The 22,195-nt window shown below is 48.3% G+C and overlaps 2 protein-coding genes and 1 long non-coding RNA gene across 6 annotated transcripts in view; 2 read left to right on the top strand and 1 right to left on the bottom strand.

Annotated features, from left to right (window-relative positions):
* The first annotated feature begins 649 nt into the window (after nt 1–649).
* On the top strand, nt 650–7,840 carry MYCL (MYCL proto-oncogene, bHLH transcription factor). Of its 2 annotated transcripts, none has more exons than XM_086380869.1 (3): nt 650–1,411; nt 1,509–2,013; nt 4,982–7,840. In XM_086380869.1, the coding sequence occupies exons 2-3, from the start codon at nt 1,518–1,520 to the stop codon at nt 5,578–5,580; spliced, it is 1,095 nt and encodes a 364-aa protein (XP_086236995.1). In that variant the 5' UTR covers nt 650–1,411; nt 1,509–1,517; the 3' UTR covers nt 5,581–7,840. The 2 variants fall into 2 exon arrangements, with proteins under 2 accessions (XP_086236995.1, XP_086236985.1); XM_086380859.1 differs by having other exon boundaries at nt 907–1,149.
* Nucleotides 3,862–6,866, bottom strand: LOC147375068 (uncharacterized). The gene is made up of 4 exons (XR_015156400.1): nt 6,726–6,866; nt 4,898–5,196; nt 4,242–4,327; nt 3,862–4,028 (listed from the first exon to the last, which is right to left on the bottom strand). It is a non-coding gene; the product is annotated as an uncharacterized LOC147375068 (long non-coding RNA).
* The window catches only part of TRIT1 (tRNA isopentenyltransferase 1), a 57,726-nt gene continuing 42,733 nt past the window's right edge, over nt 7,203–22,195 (top strand). For 2 of the 3 annotated variants that reach the window (XR_015156393.1, XM_086380829.1), the window contains exon 1: nt 20,214–20,400. Coding sequence is in view for 1 of the 3 variants with exons in the window: in XM_086380829.1 (XP_086236955.1) it covers nt 20,227–20,400 (174 nt within the window). In the remaining 2 variants the exon portion in view is untranslated. Of the gene's footprint in view, nt 7,338–9,394; nt 9,498–20,213; nt 20,401–22,195 lie in introns of those variants that run through there. The other variant, XM_086380840.1, reaches the window with a different exon arrangement.

Below are 22,195 nucleotides of genomic sequence, written 5' to 3'. Positions count from 1 at the left end.
ACTCTTAGCGACCCCATGGACTGCAGCCTACCAGGCTCCTCCATCCATGGGATTTTCCAGGCAAAAGTACTGGAGTGGGGTCCCATTGCCTTCTCCGAAGACTGTAGAGCTAGCAAGTAGCAAAACAAAGGCTTGAATGAAGTTTCCAGACTCCAAATTCCCATTCTTTCCTGTATTAGAACAGCTCATACAGAGTGTTTTGTGTGTGGTTTGAGGGAGGGGAATCGCCTTGATCTATTCTTGGGGGAAAATTCTCCTTATCACCCACACCAGAGGCTAAGTTTGTTCTGCTTGCCTCTCCTGGCTTAGTTCCCTTCCCTACTGTATCTTCTTAAATCCTCACAACAGTCCTGTGAGGTATTGCCATCCCTTCATTTTATAGATGAGACTGAAGCTCAGAAAGTTTAAATTTCAGGCTCCGGAATCTTCACCACCTTGCTTCGCTGAGGTCCGTCCAGGTTTGGGAACACCAAGCTGATGAAGGGGGGCCCAAGGGTGAGGAAGACAGTGCCGGGGACAGGGCTGGGGTTTAAGGCTGAGGACCACCAGGTGGCGCGGTGGAAGTGCGGCTGCACCCTACTACCTCACCTTTCGCGGGCCAGATGTACCAGAACTAAACGGGGCGAGCTCGGGGAAGTAGGCTCGCGGAGCAGGGAGCAGTTTTCCTGAATCCAGAGTCTTCAAGGAGCTCCGTTCTCGTTCGGCCTCCAGAGGACCTCCCGAGCCTCGCTAGAGTCACAACCCCACCGGGCGACCGCCGGGCCGCATCAGCCCGCCGCCAGCTCCGCGCTCCCCACTGTGCAATTCATTTGATGGGCCTGGGACTCCACAGCCCCCACCTGTCGACCCAGGAGGCGGGGCGTGGGCGGGGTTGGTCCCGTAGGGCCCGCCCCCTGTCCCTGAGCCGCGGGCGCGCGACGAGATATAAGGCAGCCTGGAAACAATGCGCCTGCATCTCGCGCTCCCGCGCCGCTCCCGGGAGCGTCCGGGCCGCCGTGCGCGAGCGGGGGCGGGAGCGCGCGCTGGGGGGCTAGCGCCTGTGTGCGGGCCTCGCACTCGGTGGCGCGCATGTGCAAGTGTGCGGGCTGCTTCGCTGCCCCGAGCGGGCGGGGAGCCGGTCCGCTCCAGGTGGCCGGTGGCGGGAGCGAGGTGAGGCTGCGGGCAGCCTGGGAACGGGCGCGAGTCCCGGGGGACGGGCTGCAGGCTGCCTTCTGGGCACAGCACGCCCCCGCCCGACCCGGCCGGGCCCTCGGAGCTGCGCTCCGGGCGGCGCTGGCAAAGTTTGCTTTGAACTCGCTCCCTGCAGCCTAGTCCGCGCGCTGTGAGCGGCTTCCCCAGGCACGCTGACCCGGGGCCGGGCTGCCCGGGACGCTAGGGAAGGGCGCGGGCTCCAAGCTGTGAGGTTGGAGAGGTACGAGAGCCTGGCAGCCAGCTGTACTGGGGGGCCGGGGGACGCTTCCCTCCCTGGGCCCGCACCTGGGTCAGCACGTCCCCCTTCCCTCCCGCAGGGAGCGGACATGGACTTCGACTCGTACCAGCACTATTTCTACGACTATGACTGCGGAGAGGATTTCTACCGCTCCACGGCGCCCAGCGAGGACATCTGGAAGAAATTCGAGCTCGTGCCGTCGCCCCCCACGTCGCCGCCCTGGAGCTCCGGTCCCGGCGACGGAGACGCGGGCCCCGGAATTGGTCCTCCGGAGCCGTGGCCCGGAGGGGGCGCCGGGGACGATGCAGAATCCCGGGGTCACTCGAAAGCTTGGGGCAGGAACTACGCTTCCATCATCCGCCGAGACTGTATGTGGAGCGGCTTTTCGGCCCGGGAACGGCTGGAGAGAGCGGTGAGCGACCGGCTCGCCGCTGGCGCACCCCGGGGGAACCCGCCCAAGGCGCCCGCCGCCCCGGACTGCGCTCCCAGCCTCGAAGCCGGCAACCCGGCGCCCGCTGCCCCCTGTCCACTGGGCGAGCCCAAGACCCAGGCCTGCTCGGGGTCCGAGAGCCCAAGCGACTCGGGTAAGGACCGCCCCGGGTCATCCAAGAGGGGGCACCCCATGGGTGGCCAAACCTCTGCCGCTGAGGTCCGGCAACTGGGTCTGCGCAAGCCCTTCCGCCACCTCCCTATTCCTCGGCTGAAGCTGCCGGTGTAGCCCCCAGCGGTGTCTGTCTGGCACGTGGGAGTGTTAGTAAACAGTTTGAAGAAGTGGCGTGGGAGCCAGCGTCCCTTTGATGATGATTGGAGCCCCAGGGGACAAGGGAGACAGGGTGAGGCTTGGCGCTTAGGGAGAACAATACGGGGATTGGACCATAAGGGATTTCTGCCCTCCGAAGGCTGGAAGGGGTCCCTTAAGGGTCACTCCAGACTTAAATTTTTTTTGTTGCTGTCTCTTTCTCTGGGAAACTCACTCCCTTGGGGAGAGAAGCTGAGAAGCCTTTTGTGCAAAGCCAAAGCCTTCATCCTTTAAAAAACCTGGTCTCCTGCCTGCTTTATTTTAAAATGACAATAATGGCTCCTCCTCCATCCCCACCTCTTACCACGTATTCATCCTCACCATCACCCATGAGACAGTAGTGGAGGAATGACTGCTCCCCATTAACAGATGGAAAAACCGAGGCTTAGAAATAGGAAATCGCCAGAAGTGAACGCCAGCTTCCTGCCATCCGGCCAGCTTCTTTTGCTCAATCCTCCATCCCAACCAGGCACTTCTCTGGTGTTTAGAGGAACTTATTGGTTATCTGAGAAGTGGTACATCTTGCCATTTTGCTCTGGCCTGTGGTGGGAAGGTGTTCCTCTAGGAACAATTCATCTGAGGGCTTTCAGCTGCTTCATTTGTATTCAACAAATGTTCACTGGCCTCTACTTTGTGCTAAGCTCTGGGGTTAGTGCTGGGGGTCACAGGCTCCCCTGCCCCATCCTTGAATGCAGGTGTACATCTCACTGAGCACAGCCTGCTGCATCTGTGCCACCAGACTATGTCATTCTTAGCCTAACCTCTTCTTCGAGGTGCCCATGAGAAATACTGGGGAGGGTGTTTTATAGGGTGCACACTGAGGCTTGTGTCAGATAAATCAGGACTGAAAACTCAAGTAGCTTTTAAGAATAATTTATGTGACCATTTAGAGGGAACTGGGGAATGGGTTTGGAGGTTGTCATACACTTAATGGTGAACATAAGGAAGGAAACACAATTAAAAGTAAAAAAAAATTTTTTCCCAGTTCACTTTTAACCTGCTTGCTTTTGTTAAGGTCATTTTTAACCTGCTTGCTTTTTACACCAAGACCTTGTTTGTTTAATGGCTGGAATGGGAACTTTGAGATCAAGAAACCAATAAAGATGTATCTCTGCAAAAGCTGATATGGTAGAGTGGAAAGTGCATTGTTTTGGGAATCTGGAGATCTTAGTTTTAGATCCAGAATGTTATACAGGTGCTATGTGGACTTGGCTGATCTGGGTCTCAGTTTCTCCCTTTGCATGTTAGGGAGTTTAACCTGATCATCCAGCTGAGGACATGTCCTTGTCTAGGTAGAGTTAGACATTTTCTCTGAAAAGGAGAATGGTGTCTCACATTTTTTTCTTAGGCAGAACCTTCCCCAGCTATGGGGCTTAACTCTGAAGTATTAAAGGTTTGGGATGTGGGGAAGCCTCCTGAATCATTTTCTAACCTGCCCTTTACCCTGAACCTGTTTGCAAGCTCCTGGTTCACTCACAGGCCACATGGCCCAGAACAAAATGCAACAGATTGCAAACAATGAGGGGGGTGGGGAGAGTGACTGACGGCAAAGCTCAGCCAATAGGGGCTCGGGGCTGAGTAAGACCGCATTCCAAACTCAGCTCAGCCAGCCAATCACAGGTCTTGGGGCCAGGAGGGCTGAATGGTCAGGTTTTATTAATGGAGAAATAATGCGATTGTCCACACAATGGAAGCCTTCCTGACAAAGGGGCTCAAGCTTCGTGATTTGCGAAAGAGGCTGAGAACTGAGCTCTTCTGTTGTCAGGCTGAAATGCATAAAGGTGGCCTTCTCTGTGGAGGCTGCAAAACAGTGCGGAGCTGTAACGTTCTCCCCTAATTGTCCCTCTCCTGGTTGGGGTAACCTAAGAGATCTTGGAGTAAGGGAATGATAGAGGCATGTCCAGGTGTTGCTAGTGTTTTGGCCCCTGTATCAAGACATTCCCTTGCCGCTCAACTCCTGCGCCCCAACTCCTGACCCCCTAAAACAGGTAGCTTGGAAATGGTCTTTTGTACCTTTGTGAAGTTCCTGCGGCTTCTGCCGACCTGCGATTACAAATCCAATCCTCTTCTGGTCCAGGGAAGTGGGTGGGGCAAGCGACCTATAAATGATGGATGACTTTAGAAACCCATTGAACCCAGGAGCAAAATGCTCCTAAGGGAAACCCTTTCCCTCCCCTCTGTGGGTGAGGAGGGATGGGTTGTAGCCCTCCCTTCTCTGACTCTTCTGCTGAAAAGGATGGCAGAATAGAGAGGTGGGGGAATAATAGGATTTATAACTTGTGAAAAGTAACAATTCCCAAGTGCAGGCTGTGCTGGGCTGGAACAAAGGGCAGCTCTGCCCACAGACCCCTCATTTACAATTCTGATGGGATATGAAAGAGCCCGACTGGGGAAGATCTTTATAGTTAAAACTTTGTCCCAGGCCGATAGCTCTTTTTCTCCATCCCGACAGAGGGGGAGGGGAGAGCCTGTGCAGACTGGGGGCTGTTGGCTTGGGTCTGCCTTTTGTTCTTATCTAAGCCTTGCTGTGCAAAGAGAAATTGGAGAATATTTTCCTTCTTGCTTATTTCCCTTCCTTTCCTTCACACCACCCTTAGCCTTGATACAATTGAATCAGTTGTCTTTCTCCCCACTTGAATTTGTTTATATCAAAATTGGGAAGATGCCACCTCCTTTCCCAAACTCCAGCATAGGGTCTGTGTATGTGTTTCTCATGGGGTGTGTTTCTTCTGTTGATCTCTCTTCTCGGACAGAGGGTGAAGAAATTGACGTTGTCACAGTGGAGAAGAGGCAGTCCCTGGGTGTCCGGAAGCCAGTCACCATCACGGTGCGAGCAGACCCTTTGGACCCCTGCATGAAACACTTCCACATCTCCATCCATCAACAACAGCACAACTATGCTGCCCGTTTTCCTCCAGAAAGCTGCTCCCAAGGAGAGGCTCCAGAGCCAGGGCCCCGTGAAGACGGTCTGGAGAGAGAAGCACCAGAAGAAAAGGAAGATGAGGCAGATGAAGAAATTGTGAGTCTCCCACCTGTAGAAAGCGAGCCTTCCCAGCCCTGCAACCCCAAACCTGTCAGTTCTGACACTGAGGACGTAACCAAGAGGAAGAACCATAACTTCCTGGAGCGCAAAAGGCGGAATGACCTCCGTTCCAGGTTCTTGGCCCTGAGGGATCAGGTCCCTACCCTGGCCACCTGCTCCAAGGCCCCCAAAGTAGTGATCCTGAGCAAGGCCTTGGAATACTTGCAAGCCCTAGTGGGAGCTGAGAAGAGGATGGCTACGGAGAAAAGGCAGCTCCGGTGTCGGCAGCAACAGCTGCAGAAGAGAATCGCGTACCTCAGTGGCTACTAACTGACCAAAGTCTGACTGCTCTGTCTTCACAGAGACCCAAGTTTATTTTTTAACCTCCCCTCTCCCCCTTAGGAATTTGCACATTTCGGTTCAGGTGGGGTGGCCTGGACAATAGATTCCCAGAATGCATTGCACACACAAGAAGGGCTCGCATTCTTGGAAACCTTGCAACCCGGTTCTCCCTCTGCCCTGACTTGCGGGAGTGCAGTGGCTTCTCTGGCACCTTTGGCTTCTCAGGCAGGCAGCACTGAGGAGACTTGGGGTCTGTTGAGCTCACTAGCTCCGAAGAAAAGCCTGACAGGTGCTATGCAACAGGTGGTGGACGTTGTCAGGGGGCTCCAGCCTGCATGAAATCTCACACTGCGGATGAGCCTTAGACTGAGAAAGGATGCTCCCACTGGTGTCTCTGGGGTGACGCTAGGACAGCTGGGCCTGGATGCTCTCCCCAGGCTCCTTTTTCCAAGAGACATACGAGCTGTCTTAAGTGAAGACGAGCTCGCAGACTTGATCAACAGGGACCATTACCTCACTGTCAGACACTTTACAGTAGCTGAGGAGTCAGAAACCTTTAACATGTATTCCCATGTTAGGTGACACCCCTCCTCCCACTCTCCATGCTGCGATCTTGAGAACTTTTAAAGCGCTTGGCCTCTTAGATTCTTTGTCTCAAGGCCCTCCGGACCCTTTCCTCTGAGGGCAGAGACCATCCCATCCTCACCAGGAACTTTTTTGGTTTCCTTCCACTTTTGTTGTGCAATGGGCTCTAAGGCTATTTCCCACAGGTCAGAAATACTTCCCCAGGACACAGGGCAAGGGTCCCAGCCTGTGGCTGGGGGAAGGTTTGGAGTCCTGGATGCGAACGTGTTCCCTGCCCAGGTGTTTTCCATCTTGGAAATCCTCTCAAAGCAGATGTCAGGCACCTGAAGGGGAAGAGCTGTACCACTTCCTCTTTCCCACCTCCCTCTCATCTCAACCCCTGAATGATAAGTTTGAAGTTCTACTCAGTTCGGTTCAGTCGCTCAGTCGTGTCTGACTCTTTGTGACCCCATGGACTGCAGCACGCCAGGCCTCCCTGTCCATCACCAACTTCTGGAGTTTACTCAAACTCATGTCCATTGAGTCGGTGATGCTAGAACCATACAAACCTGTGCTTCTCTTGCAACTCCAAGGAGCTTCCTGTCCCTCTAGCCACCCTTGGGCCCTCTGCCAGCCTGACATGAGTCAGAATCTCATTCCCAGAATCTGGGCCTTATTGCAGTTCTTACTGGGAGAGCCGCTGGGACTCATCCAGTGCTCCAGAAGGCGGATTAGCTTCCTGGTGGGTTTTTAAGAAGCTTCCAGGAGCTCTGCTCAGTGGACCATGATGGATTTTACCCAACTGGGCTCAGCCTCTCCAGGTGGATTCCAGGCACAGCCTCTGGGCTGAGAAAGTCACCTAACCCAACAAGTGTCACATGGGCAACCTCAGCAGCCCCTAAGTCTAGCCTGGAAGAAAGATCGGCCCTTCCAGCACTCCGCCCAGGGCAGCAGGTGCCTACTGGATGGGGGTTTGAAAATGGGGGAGGGAAGAACTCTAGAGTGCTATATGTGGCTCTGGGAAGCCAGCTGCTACTTCTAAACCTGTTATGCATGATGGTCTGTTCCTGAGGTTGCTTCCTGGCCTCAGAGAACCCCAGTGGAACTTGCAAAAAGCCCCCTGCTTCTGGAGCACGGTTTTGGGAAGCCAACTGACTTCGGGAACTGTCTTTGGAGAACAGGTGGGATGTAGGTTATTGATGTCTCACCTGAAGAGCTTGTGTTTTATAAGCTGCTGTTGGGTATTATGCTGGGAGCAGTCTTTTTTTTAATACTGTATTTTTGTATGCCTTTTGCAAAGTGGTGTTAATTGTTTTTGTACAAGAAAAAAAAAAAAAAACTCTGGGGCAATTCTGTTGCAAAAGTCTGATTTATTTTAAAAGGTAGATTTACCTGAAATTTTGTATTTAGTTGTGAATACTGATTGCCTGATTTTAAAATGTTGCCTTCTGGGACATCTTCTAATAAAAGATTTCTCAAATGTGTCAGAGGTGGGGGGGTGGGGGGCAGCTTATGCCCACCATGTCCCCCAGAACCAAGGGACACTGTTTTTTAGGGTAGTCACAAGTGATCTCTAACCATGTTGCTAACCTGGTCACTCCACCCTGGGTTCCTGAAATGCCATTTCAAACATGTCTAAACAACGTAAGTTTAGTACTCAGTAAACACAAAATTGTCTTGTGAATTCCAGAGTGCTGGATTTGTATTTTAGAAGGCTTGAAATCCTGGTGTTCCACCATTAATTCATCCTGTGCCTTTTACCTTTACCTGAAAGCCCTAGTTTCCCTACTTGTAAAATGGGGATAAATGCTACTTCCCAAGGGACTGTTGCTATTTAGTTGCTAAGTCACATCCACCTCTTTTGCAACCCTGTGAACTATATAGCTTGCCAGGCTCCTCTGTCCATGAGATCTCCCAGGCAAGCATACTGGATTGAGTTGCCATTTCCTTCTCCAGGGGATCGAACTCACATCTCCTGCATTGGCAGGCAGACTCCCTACAACTGAGCCACGAGGGAAGCTTATCACAGGGATTGGCAGGCATTAAATGTAGACTTTTTCTTTTTCAGCTGCAAGGCTTGTGGGATCTTAGTTCTCCTACCAGGGATTGAACCTGGGCCATTGGCAGTGACCGTGCAGAGTCTCAATCACTGGACCACCAGACTCTAAGCTGCTTTTAAACTGTAAAGCCTTAAATCTTTTCAGGTGGTACTTTTCTTACCATAGGTATTTTAATCCCCCTTTTTTTTAACCATGCCTACCGCCTTGTGGGCTTCCCAGGTGGTGCTAGTGGTAAAGAACCTGCCTGCCAGTGCAGGAGACAGAAGAGATGTGGGTTCGATTCCTGGGTTGGGAAGATCCCTGGAGAAGGGAATGGCAACCCACTCCAGTATTCTTGCATGGAGAATCCGCATGGACAGAGGAGCCTGGAGGGCTACAGTCTATAGGGTCACAAAAAGTCGGACATGATTGAAGCGACTGAGCATGCGTGCATGCACTGCCTGGCAGGATCTTGATTCTCTGACCAGGGATCAAACCCAAGCCGCCTGCAATAGAAGCACAGAGTCCTAACCACTGGGCAACCAGGGACTTCCTTGCAGGATGTCTTTTTAAAAATTTTATGAGAATTGGTGATATAATGTGATTTTTTTTTCTTTCTCCTTTGATTAATACAGGAACATAGTTCTCAGAAACTTCTCTAAATGCAAGAGGGGAGACTTTAGTAATAGCCATTCCTGATGGAGCACTGCCTATATCTAAACACCTTGCTCCTTCCTACATGTTAGACCACACCAATCATGTGCCAGGACTACAGAAGAGGGAACCAAGGTTCTAAGAGTGAAACATAACTGCCCAGTGTTACACAGCTAGTAAGTAAATGAGTTCAAGGGATTTGAAACCAGCTCTGCCTGTCTCTAGAGCCAGAGGTCTTCACCACCACATAATAATGATCAGCTTCTTTTGTTATCATGCGATGTGTAGAGGAAGTAGGGAATTTCATCACTTAACTGCTTGCTAGAACTGTCTCCTTGGGGCCACTGTGCCTGCTACTTATTGGGATGAAGTGGAGCACATGGCCCGTGACCAGCCACTCTGCCACGTTTGTGGGTTGAGTAGGTTCATCTTGCCCCAGAGAAGCCCGTTCTAGGACTAGGAAAGGAAAACAGGTGCAGGTCAGAAAAACCATGAGCATCATGGTAGGAGAAGGCCACTGTATCTCATGTAATCCTGCCTTACAGCTGAGACCTGGGTCGATATTGCCCACCTGCATTCCCACGAAGCCTGAGTCCAAAAGCTACTATAAATTCCTCGCATTTACAAAGTGACTCTCATCACAGCCTGGTAAGTAAGCAATAATTTGCCACTTGGTACTAGAGCCCAGAGTTTTTTTGTTTTTGTTTTTTGGCCACACCTTGTGGCTTGCGGGATCTTAGTTCCCTAAGCAAGGATGGAACCCATGCCCCCTGCAGTAGAATGGAGTCCTAACCACTGGGTCACCAGGAAGTCCCCCAGACAGGTTTCTTGCTCAAGGTCACAGATCAGAATCCAAATCCCAAAACCTGTCTTCTGTCAGGTAAACTTCCCACTCCACCCCTATGACCTCTAGGTCCCCAAAGCCAGGGCATAAATAGCTGTTTGATAAAAACAGACTTGGATTACTGGGATACTTTCCTTAAAATTCCATATCCCTCTTTTAGTTATAGTCGCTCTGTTCCCACTGAGTATAACATATTTTTTTTTCGCTGTGCTGGATCTTTGTAGCTGTGCTCTGGCTTTCTCTAGTTGCGCAACCAGCATCTACTCTTTGTTGCAGTACGAGGGCTTCTCATTATGGTGGCCTCTTGCTGCGGTGCATGGGCTCCAGAGCGCGGGCTCACTAGTAGTGGCACATGGGCTTAGTTGCCCCAAGGCATGTGGGATCTTCTAGGTATCAGACCCATGTGCCCTGCATTGGCAGATGGACTCTTAACCACTGGACCAGCAGGGAAGTCCCCATTCTGCTTTTGAGGCCATTTGTTAAGAAAATTTGTAGGGGTTTCTCTCCCTTTACTAGACGTTGAAAAAATTCACAAGTGCTCAGTAAAATCCTAAGAACTCCTAGGTACAGGGCCTAAAGCTGATGCTAATGTTGCTTTACATAGTTTAATTCTCACAGTAACCTGGAGGAAAGGATGGTATCAGCCCCATTTCACAGGTGAGCAAATTGGAGCTCAGAGATATTGAAGTCATTTGTCTGAGCCCAGACAGCTAGTGCAGACTGCCTGACTTGCCTGACTCTAAGTTTCAGTTCCTTTGAGTCTGAAACTCTGCTGAGAAAGGAGTGGGAATAAAGCCATCTCCTGGGGGGAAGAAAGGGTGTTTCTGGAATGTGAAGTATTTTAAGCTCCTTCCTAGCTCACTTCTGCAGACTCCTACCTCTATCTTTGTCTGAAAATAGCCAGGAGTTTATTCCTGGATTTCGGAGAAAAATTTCTGCAAATTAGGTTTGCCTCTGAATAGTACACTTAAGGGACTACATACCCCTCCCAAAGATGTGGACGTAGATAATAAGGAACAGCTGAGAAGACATACGTGGCATGGGAAAGAAAGGCCATCTGCTCTGTTAGACAATCAAAGGCTAAATGGAGTGCTTAACTCCTGCCCCTATTGGTAGCTATTTTAGGGGGAGTGAGACAGGTTGAACTATCTTAGAAGTGCTGAATTTATCTTAAGTGCCCCTGGAGTCAGAATATTTCAGAATATGCACTTTAGAAGGAGAAGGGATGGGTGCGGGGGAGTGGAGGGGCAGGCGGTGAGGGCAGGTGGGGGGTGGGGATGGTTTTGTTGATCTGGAAGGTGATAGGGAGTGTGAAAGAGGACTCGAAGGATAAGATAACCAGTGGGAGATGACTGATGACTGGGTGACTAGGGAGGGTAAAGGGGAGGTCTCTAAATACGTCAGCTAAAGTTCCATGGGGGTGTGGACATTTCTACTTTAAGCTTGGTGGACAGCTCTTAATGTCTTTATTTAGAACTGCTGCTAAAGGGATCAAATGTATTAAGATTGGGCTTCCCAGGTGGCTCAGTGGGTAAAAAAAGGAAAGTGAAAGTGTTAGTCCCTCAGTGGTGTCCTACTCTTTGGGACCCCACAGACTGAAGACCTCCAAGCTCCTCTGTCCATGGGATTTTCCAGGCTAGAATACTGGAGTAGGTAGCCAGTCCCTTCTCCGGGGGATCGAGATTGAATCTGGATCTCCTGCATTGCAGGCAGATTCTTTACCATCTGAGCCACCAGGCCTGCGATGCAGAGGACCCAGGAGATGAGGGGTCCATCCTTGGGTTGGGAAAATCCCCTGGAGGAGGGCATGGCAACCTGCCACAGTATTCGGGCCTGGAGAATCCCATAGACAGAGGAGTCTGGTGGGCTATAATGCATAGGGTCGAAAAGAGTTGGACATGACTGAAGCAACTGAGCATGCACGCGCCTGTATTAAGATTGCCATTCTTTTGGTGAGTAAACCTAAATATGATCTTAAGGTCTTGAATCAGGTAAGTTATTAAACAATTAATACTCAGTGCCAGGGGTCAAGTTGGTGCCCAAGAAGTAACTGCTGAATCACCTCTAAACTTGTGGGAAGTAGTATGGTTAGGTAACCTCCCACAACCAACAGAGCTCAGTTCCAAATCAAGCTCTCCATTTTCCAGCTTTGTGACCTTTGACAAATTATTAACTTCTCCCAGTCCCAATTTCCATATTTATAAAACAAGTATAAATCATAGCACCTGCTTCTTAGGGTTGTTGTGAGCAATACTAAGTGCTTAGTAAATGATTAGTATTATTTAAACCATTTAGCAAGCCCCACCTAGAACACCAATTAGTCATATTTAAAAGGTGATAGAAGGGATTGGTAAAATAAGAAATCTTCCCAGAAGGAGTACTTAAAATAATCTGGGGTAGATGTATTAATGCCTCAAGAGGCAATAAATCATCAGGGAAGGAGTAGCCAGGATTTTGGGAGACTGAGATGAGCAGAGAAGGGAAGAAGGGCAAAGACCTGAGTCTGACTGGTCCACAGCATTCCATGCCCCATGGTAGGCAGGGGGTGGGAGTCCGTGACGCTGTTGCACATATGGGCCCTCCATTTGTCCTTACTGGGCACTGCAGTGTCTTCAAACTGAGCTGAAGTCAATGACTCCATTCAGTCATTAAATCCTCTAATGTGTATTCTTGTTCAGACAGTGATCCTCACACCTGGGTGAGTCTTAAGAATCTGGAGATGGAAATGACAACCCACTCCAATATTCTTGCTTGGGAATTCCCATGGACAGAGGTGTCTGGTGAGCTAGTACGGTCTGCTACTGCTGCTGCTGCTAAGTTGCTTCAGTCATGTCCAACTCTGTGCAACCCCATAGACAGCAGCCCACCAGGCTCCCCCGTCCCTGGGATTCTCCAGGCAAGAACACTGGAGTGGGTTGCCATTTCCTTCTCCAATGCATGAAAGTGAAAAGTGAAAGGGAAGTCGCTCGGTTGTGTCCGACGCTCAGCAACCCCATGGACTGCAGCCTTCCAGGCTCCTCCATCCATGGGATTTTCCAAGTAAGTGTACTGGAGTGGGGTGCCATTGCCTTCTCCACTAGTACGGTCTATGAGGTTGCAAAAGAGTTGAACACAACTTAGCAACTAAACAACAAACAAACCCCCAAAACCTTGATGTAGTAGGTCAGGGCCAAGAATCTACCTTGCTGATAAGCAAGGAGGAAGATGGAATCCTGTGGTCACACTTAGAAAAATATTGGAATAAGGGGTTAGAGCCAGGTCTTGTGGAGATATAAAAATATTCACAAAAGTTGCTATAGATGGCATAGTATAATGGTTAAGAACATGGGCTTGGGGTTACTATTTACGTGATGTTTGGGCAAATCATTCAACCTCTCCAAGTCCTAGAAGTTTCCTTCTCTAAAATGGATATAATATTAATACTTACCTCATAGGACTGTTGAAAAGATTAAAAATAAATTATTGTATGTAAGTGCTCAGAATAGTTCCTGCCACATAGTAAGAACAATGATATATGAAGTGATGGTTCCTTATGGAAGTTTCAGTTCAGTTCAGTTGCTCAGTCATGTTTGATTCTTTGCAACCCCATGGACTGCAGCATGCCAGGCCTCCCTGTCCATCACCAACTCCCAGAGCTTGCTCAAACTCAAGTCTATCAAGTCAGTGATGCCATCCAACCATCTCATCCTCTGTCATCCCTTTCTCTTCCTGCCTTCAATCTTTCCCAGTATCAGGGTCTTTTCCAATGCGTCAGTTCTTCACATCAGGTGGACAAAGCATTGGAGCGTTGGCTTCAGCATCAGTTCTTCCAATGAATATTCAGGACTGGTTTCCTTTAGGATTGAGTGGTTGGATCTCCTTGCAGTCCACGGGACTCTCAAGAGTCTTCTCCAACACCACAGTTCAAAAGCATCAATTCTTCAGTGCTCAGCTTTCTTTATGATCCAACTCACATCCACGCATGACTACTGGAAAAACCATAGCTTTGATTAGATGGACCTTTGTCGGCAAAGTAATGTCTCTGCTTTTTTCTTTTTTTTTAATGGAAGTTTATGAGCATGCAAACATGATCACAGAATAAGTCAATATGTGTCTCAAACAAGGGCTGCAAGCCTCAGAAGGGGAAGAGAGCACTTTGGAGTCATCGAGAGAGTTCTTGTTGGAGATACTGTGACTTTAACTGGAACTACAAGTCCCAGTAGTATTTGGCTAAGTGAAGAGGAGGAAGGTGTTCTAAGCTAAGGGAATAGCTATGGGGAAGAGAGGATTGGGCAAGTTATGTGAAATCTGGGGAGGGATCTGGTCTGATTTTCAGGCCAGGTAGTCTCATTTTTGTAAAACAAGAGGAGTTGCACTAGATTTCTAAAAGGATCCTTTTACCACAAACATCCTCTGTGATTCTTTGAAATAGGGAAGTCAAGAAAAGAAACCGATTGTGGTTTGGGACACAATTGAGATTGAGGTGGTGGGATCATTCAAAATAGAGCACCCAACAGGAAGTTGGAAATGTGACATTAAAACTTTGGAAAGGCAGTTGAAATGAAGATACAGGTTTAAGACTCACCAAGATACAAAGCTGATGAAGGCCCACAGTGCTAAGTCACAGGAAGGAGAAAGGGCCAGAGAAGCAGAGGAGGGGGCTTGAAGAAGCCATGAAATTAGAAACAGAAAGGACCTCTGATGGCTCTGCATCTTTTCTCCTTTTGCATCTCCCTACTCTGATTTTGCAGCCTTTGGGGATCCCTGTGCATGTGTAGGCTCCCTTGGCGATATGGGAAGGCAGGAAGTGAGCTCCGTTTGAGAACAGGAACTTGGGGTTACTACCTATGTGATGTTTGGGCAAATCACTCAACCTCCCTGAGTCCTAGAAGTTTCCTTCTTCTGGTGTGCTCTGGAGAAAACTCTATAACACAACATAAATCCTACAACATGGTGAACTCCACTCTCTTCCCCTCACTTGTTCTGAGCACTCTGATACTCCCAGATTTGAGCTGGCCAATCACCAATGGAAACATTAATGGAAACAGACATCCACCAAACCAATGGAGGGTGTTGTAATTACTCACAGGCACTGTACTGGGTTGTATTTTGTCCCCCAACTGAACTCATGCCTATCCAGAGCCTGTGAATGTGACCTTATTTGGAAATAGAGTCTTTACAAATATCATCAAATTAAGGTGAGGTCATATTGGATTAGGATGGTCCCTAATCCAATGACTAGGATCCTAGAGAGGGAGGTGGGGACAGAGACACACCCACAACAGAGAAGATGGCCACAGGCATCTTAGAGTCATCTGACAGTCATCTTAGAGTGAGACAGGCAGGATTAGAGTCACACTGCTGAAAACCAAGGAATATAAAGAATTTCCAAAAACTACCAGAAGCTGGAAGAGGTAGGGAAGGATTCTTCACTAGAGGGAAGCACGGAGTGTTCTACCCGTACTACCAGTACCTTGATTTTGGGCTCCTGGCCTCTAGAACTATGAGAGAATATATTTCTGTTGTTTTAAGCCAGCCAGTTTTTAAGCCAGTTTGTGGTAATTCGTTATGCTAGCCTGAGGAAACAAATACAGGCACCAAGTTCATCATGAAACATCCCTGCAGGAAACATTTTTCTTAATTTAGGATGGGGATCAGGCTGCAAAGCACTTTATCTTTTAATTTGTGATTAAAAAAATATTTTTTTATTTAGCTGAGTTGGATTGTGGTACATGGACTCAGTAGTTGCAGCACATGGGCTAAGATCCCTGAGGCATGAGGGATTTTAGTCCCTGACCTGGGATTGAACCCACATCCCCTGCATTGAAAGGCAGTTTCTTAACCACTGGACCACCGGGGAAATACCTAATTTGTGATTTTTTTTTTTTTTCTTAATGCTTATTTGGGTGTGCTGGGTCTCAGTTATGGCATGTGGGATCTAGTTCCCTGGCCAGGGAATGAAGCTGAGCCCTCTGCATTGGGAGTGGATTTTCCTAGCCACTAGCCCACCAAGGAAGTCCCCCTAATTTGTGATTTAAAATAAAATGTTATGGCTGCACCATGTGGCTTGTAGGATCTTAGTTCCCTGATTGAACCCAGGGTCCTGACAGTGTAGGCATGGAGTCCCAAACACTGAACTGCCAGGGAATTTCTGGCACTTTGGATTGTACCAAAAATCTAGTGTTTGTGTTTGAACCAACTTTCTTCTCTTACTTTAGAAACAGATGCTTCAGGCCTTTCATGACACATTCCTCCTCCTGTCGTAAATGTCGCAGCATCCTCTAGAACTCCAGAAAGTTCAAACTTTCTGGATGCTCCATTTTGAATGATCATTCCACTCTAATGGCTTCTCCCTACCTTTCTTTCTTTAAAAAAAATTTTTTTAATTGGGTCATTGTCCAGATTTTCCCTCTACCTTTTTGCACTTCTCCTTTTCAGCCACATTTCCGCGCCCATCCCACCCCCCGTACTGATCTCAGTTTCCTAACGGTAAGGTAAGGCAACATAGATGTTGCCCAGGCTATATCTGCCCTAGGATAGAGCATACACATACACAGGCAGTGACAGTTAGGTGGCAGACTGTGGACTTAAAGAAGGGCAGGCAGGAAGTATTATCCTCCAAGTAATTCGTCTCCCTAGTATCTCATTTCTGCGTTTTAGACGTGCTCTTCCAGACTGAACCTGTCCCAGCATTTAAGAAATAATTTTATTTATTTTTGGCTGTACTGAGTCTTTGTTGCTGTGCGGGCTTTTCTCTAATAAGGGTGAGCAGGGGCTACTCTGTAGTTGCCGTTCTGGGGCTTCTCACTCCGGTGACTTCTCCTGTTGCAGAATGCTGGCTCCAGGTGCATGGCCTTCAGTTGCGGTATGTGGGCTCTAGGGCACAGGCTCAATAGTTGTGGTGCACAGGCTTAGTTGCTCCGTGGCATGTATGCTCTTCTCGTATCAGAGAGCGAACCTGTGTCTCCTGCATTGGCAGGTGGATTCTCTACCACTGAGCCACCAGGAAAGCCTGCATTTTTGCCTTTTAAACTATTTTTTTTTACTCCAAATAGTCGGTAAGCAGTGGAATATATTGAAGATGGGCTTCTGAATCCTCCAGCTCTAGATATACACATATATTTTAAGTGAGAGACTGCCTTTCCTCTTGAGCTGTCTTTCTGAATAGGTTGAGCTGCTTCCCATCTGGCCTCATACAAAGCAGAGAGGGGTCAGGGCTAATACCTGGGCATGACTACAAATAGCTTTTCTGACTCCCTTTTGTCACCTTTTGTTTCTTTATTTCCCTGCAGTGCTCCCATTAGAGGGTTTTGGTGGTGCTAGAATCTGCCTGCCAATGCAGGAGACACAAGAGACACAGGTTCAATCCCTGAGTCTGGAAGATCACCTGAAGTAGGAAAGGGCATCCCATTCCAGGATTCCATGGACAGAGGAGCCTGGGGGGCCATAATTCATGGGGGTTGCAAAGAGTTGGACATGTCTGAGCACATTGTTTCTTAGAAATACTTACTAACTCTTGATTATAGACTTCAATTTCCCAATTTTCACTTGAACTTAATCTCTCCAATTAGGATTTCAAGTTACAGGTTATCTTTAAGGAACTATTCTTAGTATAGTTTCGAGTTCAGAAGATCATTAGGGAGACCTAGGTCCAAAAAAACAGCCCAGAGAAATTTAAAAATATGTTCCAATTCTCCTTTGGTGAGGCTGGCAGAATTAGAACTACAATGAATGGAAATAGCATGATTTTTTTTTTTTTCCCCTCACTTCTCCCTTCTCCTCATTTGTTTAGGACTACAGGCTGCATTCTGATTTAGGAGTCAGAATGAAATTCCTGCTCAGTATTTCAGTGATAGTTCTCCCCATGGTCTATAGGATCCCTGTTCTCTTTGTTTCTATAGCAACAGTCCTTGTGTTGCTTGGTTAGAAGCAATTTTCTACTGCTGTGGTGAAGCCCCATTTTTTCATTCCTTGTTCCCCTGTTGCCTCGGTAACCAGCCTCTCCCTCTTCTGGTCTCTCAGTAGTAAATTCCACTTCCCCCTCCTTCCTCTCTCTCTCTCTCTTTCTCTCACAACAGTCACCTGGTCATGACTCAGACAGTGCTTTCCCATCTGTAAGTGGGCCTCCTCTGTCATGGTCAGATTGTCATCATCATATTAGCCTCCCTTTTGCTTTATTTGCATCATTTCTCTGGCCTTCCTTCTTTCTGGTGGTTGTCAAGGTAACTGTACCCTCAGAAAATCTCCAGGCAAAGGCTCTACAGTTAACAACCATCATGTGAGATTGTCTGCCAATATGTGGCCACACATCTCGATTTTAAAACCGGCCCCAGGCGGATACCACAAATTGGAGAGAACACGGCTTTTGATCAAAGCAGGCTGGATTGAGAAAAGGAGGTACAGGGGACCCTGGGACATGTGACTACAAGGTTGACGCTGGGTTTGCAAGAGTAGCCATTATGCCAGTAGTGATCCAAGTGATTGAGAAATGTGTTTATTGGCAGTCATTTCTAGACAGGTCTATCACATGTTGTAACCATCCAGGGGTGATTCCTCTGGCCCAAGGGTGACGTGACCTGAGAGCTAGGCAGAGCCAAGTAGTAATCCCAGGGAGAAAGCAATTAGAACTCTTGAACTTGCTAACAAGGGGTGAGTAGAATAGGTATTTAGGCACTTTCACACATTACTGGAAATTTCTCTACCCTTAGGCGGCTGCTCTTACCTCTTTAGTGAGGCAGATGGGGTGTTACTATTATAATAACCCAAAGTGTTCAACAAATGGTGGTTATTATGTGCCAGGGCATTGTAGTAGGCACTTTTCAGACATTACTTCATTTTCTCCTTATGGCAACCCTGAGAGGTATTTAATGATGAGAAAACTAAGGCTAAGCTAATTGTGTGAAGTCACTCAGCTGATAAGTGGCAGAGTTGGAATTCAAATCCATGCTCATCTGACCAGGTGCCCAGGATCCAGATGCCCAGACCAGGGATCCAACCCCTGCCTCCTGTGGTGGAAGTGTGGAATCTTAATGCCTGAACCACCAGGGAATCCCCCCAAAGCCCTTTCTTAAAGGTTGTGGAGTCTTCAGAATTTTGGTCCTCTCTGGACCCGATTTTTCCCCATCCCTACTTTAATCTGAGGGTTGTTACTATATCCCTTCTACCTTCCTTATTTTTCCTCTTTGTAAGCTGTAGGTTGTTTACTTGCTTATTTTTCTCTCTGTTCTTTTTTTTTTTTTAATTCATTTATACATTTATTAACCTCCACTTGCTCTAAATCAGAAGCCATACTAAGAACTGGAGGATCCCAAGAAGAATAAAACAAGGTATTCCTGCTCTTAAGCAGCTCTCAGTGTTAAGTTTTATTTGCAAAAATGTAATATTTTAAGCCATCATTAATTCACAATTGAAGTAGGCACTTATTCATGCTGCTGCTGCTAAGTCACTTCAGTCGTGTCCGACTCTATGGGACCCCATAGACGGCAGCCCACCAGGCTCCCCCGTCCCTGGGATTCTCCAGGCAAGAACACTGGAGTGGGTTGCCATTTCCTTCTCCATTTCTCTCTGTTCTCACCTCATCTCTTGCATCCTTTCACCAAAGAGATGACAAATTTTGTTTTGTCTTCTGATTGTGTCTGAGTTTGAGTTGTTGGATGAAAACATAACAGCAGCCCTCTTTTCCTGAGAACTAGGAAGATCTGATCCTAAAGATCACACCTCTGAGCTCACTGGCTGTAGCACTAAGTAGGCAAGCCATTCTCTCCATTAACAAATCATTGGGTATCTTTTTGATATCAGGTACTATACTGGATCCCTGGGTCAGGAAGATCCCTTGGAGGATGGCATGACAACCCACTCCAGTACCCTTGCCTAGAGAATCGCATGGACAGAGGAGCCTGGCCGGCTGAAGTTCTTGCTGCTGCTGCTACTGCTGCTGCTAAATCGCTTCAGTCGTGTCCGACTCTGTGCGACCCCATGGACTGCAGCCTACCAGGCTTCTCTGTCCATGGGATTCTCCAGGCAAGAACACTGGAGTGGGCTGCCGTTTCCTTCTCCAATGCATGAAAGTGGAAAGTGAAAGTGAAGTCGCTCAGTCAGTAGGGTTGCAAAGAGTTGGACATTTCTGAATCAACTTAGCACGCACACAGGCACCCACTGTACTGGAGATACAGTAATGTCCCAGGCAGAATCTGTTCCTTGCCTTTACAGAACTAACAGTCTGGAGACAAAGTCAGACAATAGAGGTCAAAACATAATTTCATACTATAATTAGGGCTATGAAGAAAAAGAAGTGGGTGCTAGTTTAAAAAAGAATAATAGGTATAAATCTATTTTAGATACGGCTGATATGTTCCCATTTAAGAGAGGAGGTAGTTGAGGTTTTCACACTAGCTAGTTGATGGCAGTCACAGCAGGAGCTTCTGAGCTTGGGGACCTTAGTCCCTTGTCTCCTCCTTCCCTTCGCCCTTTCCCTCTAGAGCCCGAGGGCCGCGCAGGCGCACTGACGGTTGCCATGGGGACAGCTGATCCGGCGCAAGCGCAGACGCCTCCAAGATGGCGGCGGCTGCAGCTGCAAGAGCTGTGTCTGTGGGCCCTGGGCTCCAGAGCCTGCAGCGGACACTACCTCTCGTAGTGATTCTCGGGGCCACGGGCACCGGCAAATCCACCCTGGCTTTACAGCTCGGCCAGCGGCTCGGTGGCGAGATCGTCAGCGCTGACTCTATGCAGGTATGACAGTGCGGCTGTCCCCGGCCTGGGGAAACGGAGACCGCGTGCGGGCCTTTGGCCGAGTGGATATCTTGTCGCTTGGTGGAAGTGGGTGAACTCCGAAGCTTGTGGGGCGGAGGAGGCAGAGGAAGGGCCATAATTAGTAGGCGCCCACCATACGCGAGACACCGTGCCAACATCTCATTTACTGCTGACGACTTTACTGTCTGGTGTGTGGGTTCTATTATTTTCCTTTTACGGATGAGGGAGTTCACCTTGGGAGGCGAAACGACCACCGCGTTGTCACAAAGCGAATATGTGGAGGCGATGGTATTTGAACTTACAAGGTTGACATATAGATGTCCAATACATACCTTTTGATTGAAAATTATTCCAGAGCTTTTGCTGTTTAGAATTTCCAGCGAAACCAGGATAAATCATTTACCATGTATGATTGTCTACTGAGGGAATGGATCACCGTGGATAGTCTTGAGACCTGGATTCTCCTCCATAATCTGCCATCGGCCTAAATAAGGTGACCTAAATAATTAGGTCGTGATTTGTGCTTCGACTGAGGGTGGGTGACATTTGGGGCAAATCTCTGATGGAAGAATTACAAGTTAAGAGTTTTTACAGACTAAATGAGATGCTTAGTGTGAAATGCCTGCTGCTGAACCTCAGCAAGGAGGGGCAGTCCGTCTCCCCACTGTACCCCATAAACCTCTAGGGCATGGTCTCCACCCTCAGTTCATTTCGGGTGACAACTCGATGGACGTGAATTTGAGTGAACTCCGGGAGTTGGTGATGGACAGGGAGGCCTGGCCTGCTGCGATTCATGGGGTTGCAAAGAGTCAGGCTGAGCGTCTGAACTGAACTGACCATCAGCACATATCAGGTGATTGGGATAATTCAACAAATATTTGTTTGCAACCTCTACTTTCTGCTGACTTTGAGAGACAGACTTTAGCTCAAATCCCAGCCTTGCCTTTTCTAAGATATGCAACCTTAGCTTGACCTCTCCATGTCTTTGTTTCTTTTGTAAAATAGGAAGAATAAAATTAGTAACACAATATTATTGCAATGGTTAAACAGATTACATATGTAAAACACTTAATATAATAGGAGGCAGGTAGTAAGTGCTAAAAATATGGTGAAAGTGAAGTCGCTCAGTCGTGTCCGACTCTTTAGGACCCCATGGACTGTAGCCCACCAGGATCCTCCGTCCATGGGATTCTCCAGGCAAGAGTACTGGAGTGGGTGCCATGTCCTTCTCCAGGGGATCTTCCCGAGCCAGGGATCGAACCCGGGTCTCCCGCATCGTAGGCAGATGCTTTACCATCTGAGCGACCAGGGAAGTCCAAAAATATGGTTGGTGCTATTTTCTGCAAGGCCCTTTTGGAGAGACAAAACTGCAGTCCTTGTCCTCAAGGAGTTTTAGTCCAGCTGAACATGAAACAAAGCAAATTAATACATGTTTGAACTGAGATTTTCATGATGCTTTGCAAGGTACGGGAGTGGGAGGTGGAGAGGAGAGAGACTACAAATTTTAGATCTTACATCCATGGGGAAAGTCTAGCACGTGTGTGGAGAATGCAGCAGGTATGATCCACATTAATCTTACGCTCAGAGGTTTCCTCTGCTTGGTGGAACCTTTTCCCCTCCATAAGTGTGCGTCTTTTACTCTCTTTGTTTAGGTCTTTACTTAGATGTCATCTTATTGAAGCCTTCTCTGACCATCTTACTTAAAACAACACACTGTTGCTCCCTGTTTCCCCCTCTTCCTCATATACCACACTTGTCAGGAAAGTGTTCTCAG

Source organism: Bos grunniens, chromosome 3 (assembly GCF_055505025.1).
Source record: "Bos grunniens cultivar Pamir isolate PY7600 chromosome 3, Bosgru_T2T1.0, whole genome shotgun sequence".
Classification (NCBI taxonomy): Eukaryota; Metazoa; Chordata; class Mammalia; order Artiodactyla; family Bovidae; genus Bos; species Bos grunniens.
Note: the sequence above shows the minus strand (reverse complement) of the source record. Positions and strands in the feature narration are given on the sequence as shown.